Here is an 8,211-nt window from a genome sequence, read left to right on the forward strand (position 1 = left end):
CTGTCGTCCACAGACAGAAGCGTCTGCAGTCGTTTCCTCTGCAGCACGTTGGTGAACTCCATGTGAATGGGCTTCATGGGGCCGGTGTAGCGCATGATCCAGTGCTTGTCCTGGTTGGGAGCGTAGTTATAACTGGGAGTGCTGAGGAGGAGGAGGAGGAGAGAGGAAGATAAAAGGAGAAAGGTGCTGAGGTGAGGAAGATGAAATATGATCAAGGAAGTCATTTTGAGACTCACCATTTACTGTCCTTAATAAACAGGCTGGAAACTACAGAGTCCTCTGATTGGTGCTCAACCTGAACTTCAGTGTTAGAAATGATACCTGCAGTGTGTGTGTGTGTGTACCTGCAGTGTGTGTGTGTGTGTGTGTGTGTGTGTGTGTGTGTGTGTGTGTGTCTGTGTGTGTGTGTGTGTGTCTGTGTGTGTGTAGCTCAGTATAATGACATGTATTTGGAGGCAGTAGGACACATCAAGCTGTGTGTGGAGTAATGACAGCAGATGCTCCTGCTCGTTACTTACTACACACACACACACACACACACACACACACACACACACACACACACACACACACACACACACACACACACACACACACACACACACACACTCTCCTCCCGCCCGCTGTGTTAGCAACAGAGGATGTTCCTACAGTGTGTTCAGTGTGGATAATGAATGACTCCATCAGCCAACTCATTTACTCCTCTCCTCTCTCCTCCTCTCTCCTCCTCTCTCCTCCTCCCTCCTCCCTCCTCCTCCCCTCTCCTCCTCCCTCCTCCTCTCTCCTCCTCCCTCCTCCTCCCTCCTCCTCCCTCCTCCTCTCTCCTCCTCTCTCCTCCTCCTCCCTCCTCCTCCCTCCTCCCTCCTCCTCCCTCCTCCTCTCTCCTCCCTCCTCCTCCCTCCTCCTCTCTCCTCCTCTCTCCTCCTCCTCCCTCCTCCTCTCCTCTCCTCCTCCCTCCTCCTCCCTCCTCCTCTCTCCTCCTCTCTCCTCCTCCCTCCTCCTCCTCCCTCCTCCTCTCCTCTCCTCCTCCCTCCTCCTCCCTCCTCCTCCCTCCTCCTCTCTCCTCCTCCCTCCTCCTCTCTCCTCCTCTCTCCTCCTCCCTCCTCCTCTCTCCTCCTCCCTCCTCTCTCCTCCTCTCTCCTCCTCCCTCCTCTCTCCTCTCTCCTCCTCTCTCCTCCTCTCTCCTCCGCAGCTACATAATTAAATTTCTGCGTCGGGACAGAAATAACCCTAAACGCTGCAGCTCTGCTTCCTCCTGACTGGACAGCTGGAAACATCTGCTTCAGTCAGAACAAACACCTCCTCAGCAGCATCAGGCTGGAGACCTTCAGTGCAGCCTGACTCAGCTCAGGAGGTGAGGACGTGTGAACAGGCTGCGTATTTAAACATGCTGCTGGTGAATGTGGTGCCACCTCACAGCAAGAAGGTCCTGGGTTCAGATCCACCAGGAGACCCTTTGGACCGACGGTCAGTCTGCTGGTCAACATGAGATCAACATGCTGCTCAGCAGCTGAACGGTGGCTTTCACAGCTGCCACTTTAACATTATTGTCTGTAACAATGAGGTTTGAGGTACAAATTCCAACCTGAAAATGTGACTAAACATAGAGACGATTATTATTATTGTCAATGATTTGTTTGTTTTTCAGGAGACACACTGATTTGACTGCACGTCTGCACTTTTTTGTGTTTCTGACTTTGTTTAATAAATTCCTGCTTTATTGTTTTGGGGAAAAGCTGAAGCTGAAACAGAACCTTCGACAGAATGAGGTTCTTCCTCCGACAGACGGAGCTGATTGTTCCTCTGACCAACAGTCCAAACAGCAATGAAACATTAAATCTTTCTGTTCTCGGGATGTTGTGCAGTGACGGTCACTTTCTGTCCTGTTCAAAGTTTAAATCTGACCTACCTGTCTGTCTGTTCAACCTGTCTGTCTGACCTGTCTGTCAGCACATACACAGACAGACACACTTTAACACCCGAGTCGGACTCTCGCGTTTTCAAAAATGTCAAGTTGAAATGAGAAATAAGTCATTTCTTCTTCATATATTCATTAACACACACACACACACACACACACACACACACACACACACACACACACACACACACACACAGATATCGGGGAGGATTGTGTCGTTTTAGTCGTGCTGCTTCAGGATTTATCCTGCAGTGCAGAGCAGAGCTGCTCCATTGTTCAGCTGGATTACAGTGGCTTAGTCTCATTGTACGTGTGTGTGTGTGTGTGTGTGTGTGTGTGTGTGTGTGTGTGTGTGTGTGTGTGTGTGTGTGTGTGTGTGTGTGTGTGTGGGCCTACATGTGCTGCGATGCGTTGGGGAAGGCGGTGCTGTACTGCGGCGCCGAGTCTTCGGGTCCGTGGGGTGCCGCGTGGCTCAGGACCATCAGCACCGGCCTGTGAGGATAAACCCGCTTGGAGGAGCGGAAGTACCTGATGGACTCGGCCGTGATCAGGTCGGTCAGGTAGTCCTGCAGACACACACACACACACACACACACTTACTATCAGACGGCCTCATCATTATTATTCAGCACTGTCCACTTCTCACCTTCCAGACTGCTTTTAAATGTTTCAGACTGAAACAAATGCTTTTGTATTTCCCAGAGTTAATGATTATGGGACGTGTCAAAAGTCTATTAATAATTTCCGAGAAGTTTCCTGTAAAAAAACGATATAATTACAGTTAAAATAGAGTTCAATTAATACGTTTGTGAAACCCAGAAGGTCTTTCAGTCGGAGCACACAATTCAATATTCATATATGGAGAATAACATTTCCAATAACACATTCTTAAGAAAATAATATTTACTCAGGTTTAACAAATTTAAAATTTAATACATTAAAGATTTTCCTTCAAAGAAATACCAATTTTTTCTCCATAATTCGTCCAAAATGACATTATTATTTCCAGGAAACCTGCTTGCTTTTATGACATATATTAATTTGACAGATACCAAGAGACTGCAGAACAATTACCATTTGGCTGAATTATTATTATCATTATTATTATTATTATTATTAATAATAATATTATTATTATTATTGTTTGTATTCCCTGTCTTAGTAGCTGCAGGGGGAAAGATTTTTTATGTAGAATTCAAAGAAAACAAGAAAAAGCAACAAATACAAATATTCTACATTTAAAATTTTTCAAAATTGTCAATTTGCTTTTTATGTTTTGTTTGAAGTGAAGTTTAAAGTTACTGTGATGAGAAGAACATCTCACCTCCACTGACTGACTGCAGCACGCAGGGGGGTGAATGCCCCCCCCCCCGTTATAAGGTGTTACAGTGTGTGTACAGTGTGTACAGTGAGTGTGTGTGTGTGTGTGTGTGTGTATTATATGTGTGTACAGTGTGTGTACAGTGTGTACAGTGAGTGTACAATGTGTACAGTGTGTGTACAGTGTGTGTGTGTGTGTGCAGTGTGTACAGTGTGTGTGTGTGTGTGTGTGTGTGTGTGTGTGTGTGTGTGTGCAGTGTGTACAGTGTGTGTACAGAGTGTGTGTATTATGTGTGTGTACAGTGTGTGTACAGTGAGTGTACAGTGAGTGTGTATAGTATGTACAGTGTGTGTGTGTGTGTGTGTGTGTGTAGTGTGTACAGTGTGTGTGTACAATGTGTACAGTGTGTGTACAGTGAGTGTACAGTGTGTGTGTGTGTGTGTGTGTGTGTGTGTGTGTGCGTAGTGTGTACAGTGTGTGTACAGTGTGTGTGTGTGTGTGTGTGTATTATGTGTGTGTACAGTGTGTGTACAGTGAGTGTGTATAGTGTGTACAGTGTGTGTACAGTGAGTGTACAGTGAGTGTGTAATGTGTGTGTACAGTGTGTAATGTGTGTGTACAGTGAGTGTACAGTGTGTGTGTGTGTGTGTATAGTGTGTACAGTGTGTATACAGTGTGTGTGTGTGTGTATTATGTGTGTGTACAGTGTGTAAAGTGTGTGTACAGTGTGTATTATGTGTGTGTGTACAGTGTGTGTACAGTGAGTGTACAGTGTGTGTGTGTGTGTGTATAGTGTGTACAGTGTGTGTATTATGTGTGTGTACAGTGTGTGTATAGTGTGCGTACAGTGTGTACAGTGTGTATACAGTGTGTGTGTACAGTGTGTATAGTGTGTGTACAGTGTGTGTGTATTATGTGTGTGTACAGTGTGTATAGTGTGTGTACAGTGTGTATTATGTGTGTACAGTGTGTGTGTACAGTGAGTGTGTGAATAGTGTGTACAGTGTGTGTATTATGTGTGTGTACAGTGTGTATAGTGTGTGTACAGTGTGTATAGTGTGTGTGTACAGTGTGTATTATGAGTGTGTGTATAGTGTGTACAGTGTGTGTGTATTATGTGTGTGTACAGTGTGTATAGTGTGTGTACAGTGTGTACAGTGTGTATTATGTGTGTGTACAGTGTGTGTGTACAGTGAGTGTGTGTATAGTGTGTACAGTGTGTGTGTATTATGTGTGTGTACAGTGTGTATAGTGTGTGTACAGTGTGTATTATGTGTGTGTCCCTGCCTGTGGGTACTGAGCTCCATGTTTCTCTCGGACTCCGTTGCGGCTCAGTGTGTAGTTGTAGAAGCGGCTGTTCTTCACCAAACCGAGCCACTCCCTCCATCCAGAGGGGACGTAGGAGCCGTTATACTCGTTCAGATACTTCCCAAAGAAGGCTGGAGAGAGGACACACACACACACACACACACACAAAGATTTGACCGTTGAGGCGATCTGAGCGCGAGGAAAGAATCTAACAGATGATTTGAAGCAGAGTCTCTGATCCTCTGAGAACAAACTCAAACTGAGAGCTGAGAGTCACCTGTTCAGTTTCACCTGGAGGTCAACAGTCATCCTGTTAGACCCCTCTACTTTCAAAATAAAAGCTGGGACTGTGGCATTTTTTAATCACCAGATGGAGACACAGAGCAGAAAGCTGTGTCATTATTAAGTACAAAATCGAAAAGTGTTGAAACTAAATGACTAAAATCACATTCAATTTGTTGGCAAATGATCTACTTTTTAAGCCATTATGGCAAAATTATCAAGAGTCAAATGAATGTAAAAGTATTTACTAGATATATGTCATAGTGGCCGTGTTAGCTTCGTGTTAGCTTCGTGTTAGCTTCATGTTAGCTTCGAGTTAGTGTGATTTTCTTGTTTTGGGGTTTTTATGACTCATTTTAACAGACTTGAAAATGACTTGAAAACATTACAAGAAAAACATGAATGAATGAGGCTCATTGTCACTTCTGACAAACTAATAGTTGAGACTCATGACGTCCATCCTCTCGTACCTGTCCTGTATCCAGTGTTGTTGAGGTAGACCCCGAAGGTCCGCGGCTCGTGCTGCCGTTGCCATGACATCGAGGAACAGTTCTCGTTGTTGGTGTAGGTGTTGTGGTTGTGGACGTACCTGAGAGACAGACAGAGAGTGTATTTAGTGCGGCCTTCATGTTGACGGTTTCCATTTTTAAAAACATCACTAAACAAAAACAATTTGAGATATTTAGGTGTTTACACATTTAAAAAACAGTACAGATGGACGTCTGTCTTACTTCCCAGTGAGCATGCTTGAACGTGACGGACAGCACATGGGCGTGGTCACAAAGGCGTTGGAAAAAGAAGTCCCGCCCTCCTCCATGATGCGGCGAGTCTTATTCATCGCCTGCATCGAGCCTACAGGGGGAGACAGAGAGGCTATTACTTTGTACTGTAGAGGCTTGTGTCTTCTTTTATCATCTTTGTTAATCTGCTCGAACGTTAGCATGTCCAGCTAACTAGCTTACTATCTCCAGTAGTGACGTAGTGCTACTTCAAGGTCAACAGTTAGCATATCATTAGCTAAGTACATTAGTATAGCCCCGTTCAGGACTGGACCATCCGCTGTGTGGGACCCGGTCCTGGATTATATGGTACCACAGTTTATGCTAGCGCTAGCAGCTCTATCCTGATCAGCTCCCCCAGTCTGATTACAGGCTTTATGATGCTGTACGGCTAGCTAAAACGTTCCTAAAACATTGCTTTTGATGTCATACATGTAGCAAACAAACACGTTTAAAACCTTTGTGGCGGTTACTCTTACGAGTCAGCTGGGAAGTCAAATAACGCCGTTGTTTTTGTAGATGAAAGACTTCCTGGTTCGGTAAGATTAAATAAGATGAAGAGAACCAACTGCTGGGGTTAATGTTGGCTAGCTGCTTTCTTCTTCATGGGTCTGAAACAAGGACGCCTTGTTTCAAACATTAGCATGAGCGTTAAATCTGCTACTATTATTATTGTTAACTGCTTCAGCTCTAGATCGGAAAGATTGACAGGCGTAGCAACAGTAACTAAGGGGGGCGGGGCTTAGCTAAAAGATCAGCACATTTGAATTTCAGAGATTGAAAATGTTTTTTCATGATGTTTTATGAGTTCCAACATGAATAGCATCAATGTTATTAATAGTAAAAGCATTATTAGTATCAATTATCAGTAACAATAACATTAGTAGTAAATTAATTATCAGTAATAGTCGTAGTTAATAGCAGTTTCAGTCACCCAGCTCCTGGTCCTGGTCGTCGGTCAGGATGAGGATGACGTTCGGCCGGATGTTGCGGCGGTCTCTCTGGAGGCGGGGCTTCAGACGCTGGTTAGAGGGGAAGTGGGCGTGGCAGAGCGTCACAGAGATGAACAGGAAGAGGAGGAGTCGGCCCGCCATGGCCTTCGACCCCTGACCTCCCCAACAGGTCAACCAATCAGCTGCTTCCCTCGTGGAGTCTCAACTTCTGGGAAACAAACAAACAAAGAGGCCCAGAGTTCAGCAGCAGTGGGAATCAAACCTGTGAGGTCGAGGCTCGAGGACAGCTCATGGGGTGGTTCTTTAAGTCTGCGCTGACTAATTTAAATATTAAACTGAGGCCTCCATCTGTCACAGACCTTATCCAAGTTCTTTGAGATGCTTAAACAGAACCATGAAGATGTTCATGGTTCATTCATCAGCGTTAGTTCAGCTGCTTCATTCACGCTTCACCAGCTGCTCGGCTACCAGCGGACTAATAACGTCCTCTCATATTCATGCAGGTGAAGATGACCTTTACTATGAAGGAAAACAAACTCTTTGATCACTTTTCCTCATTATGTTGATAAAAAAGGTAATTCAGGGTCATTAAGGTCATTTTTAGGAGTTGGAGAAATCATCAGCATTCATCAGAAATATAAATAAATCTGACCAGCGGTCGTCCAGATATTTCTCTCCGGCGGTCTCACGTCCCGCTGCTCCTGAAGTAAACATGATATTATTATTATTGCAGCAGTGTTTGGGTGAAATGTCAGCGCAGTACGTGATGCTCTCTGTTTATGTTCTGCTGTGTGAGGGCGGGAATATTGATCGGGGGGGGAGGCTGCTTTCACTGAAAAAAACTAAAACGCTGCAGGATTTTTAGTCCAAATAATTACAGAACGTGATGGGGGGCTAAAATCTGTGTGTCTCTCACACACACACACACACACACACACACACACACACACACACACACACACACACACACACAGTTATTAGCAGTCTTTTGTTTCTCTGACAATAAAACACCACAGTCCTCTCAGTCGCATTGACACAAAGCACGGCAGGAATGTGTGTGTGTGTGTGAGCTCACAGCAGGGTGCGTCATGCAAATTAGGCAGTAATCAAACACACACACAGACAGTACGCTGTGTGTGTGTGTGTGTGTGTGTGTGTGTGTGTGTGTGTGTGCTCTCATGTCTAAGTGCTCTGCAGCTCCAGCTGTGATCAGACTGAGATTACACACAACCTGCTGAGAGAGAGACATGAGCTCTTAGTGTCTCTCTCTCTCTCTCTCTCTGGATGAATGGACTTGTGTCTCCAGCAGAACTGGACTCACATCAGGACCACAAGACCTGAACCAGCTTGATGCTCAGAGTCTGAGACACAACATGAGAGACATTTACAGATACTGATGACGTGATGAAAGACTACGAACAGAATTATCAACCGTTAAGCTACAAATTCACAGTGTTGAGCCTCGTTTAGTAACATTTTGATGGAGCTGTGGTGATTACGGACATATTGTATATATACATTTATATGTATATATATATATATATATATATATATATATACAATATGCAGAGGTGGAATACGTTTTCAGATCTTTCACTTAAGTAAAAGTAACAGTAACACAAGGTATGAATACTCTGCTGATGGTAC

The 8,211-nt window shown here is 44.6% G+C and overlaps 1 protein-coding gene across 1 annotated transcript; it reads right to left on the bottom strand.

Annotated features, from left to right (window-relative positions):
- Positions 1-3: 3 nt before the first annotated feature.
- LOC139307245 (extracellular sulfatase Sulf-2-like) lies at positions 4-6,705 on the bottom strand (the record flags this gene model as incomplete). The annotated part of the gene is made up of 6 exons (XM_070931084.1): positions 6,546-6,705; positions 5,564-5,684; positions 5,303-5,421; positions 4,530-4,681; positions 2,318-2,487; positions 4-141 (listed from the first exon to the last, which is right to left on the bottom strand). Coding segments are annotated over exons 1-6 (860 nt in total), but the record flags the coding sequence as incomplete, so codon positions are not given.
- Positions 6,706-8,211: the final 1,506 nt, after the last annotated feature.

This window comes from Enoplosus armatus, unplaced genomic scaffold (assembly GCF_043641665.1).
Source record: "Enoplosus armatus isolate fEnoArm2 unplaced genomic scaffold, fEnoArm2.hap1 Scaffold_298, whole genome shotgun sequence".
Lineage (NCBI taxonomy): Eukaryota > Metazoa > Chordata > Actinopteri > Centrarchiformes > Enoplosidae > Enoplosus > Enoplosus armatus.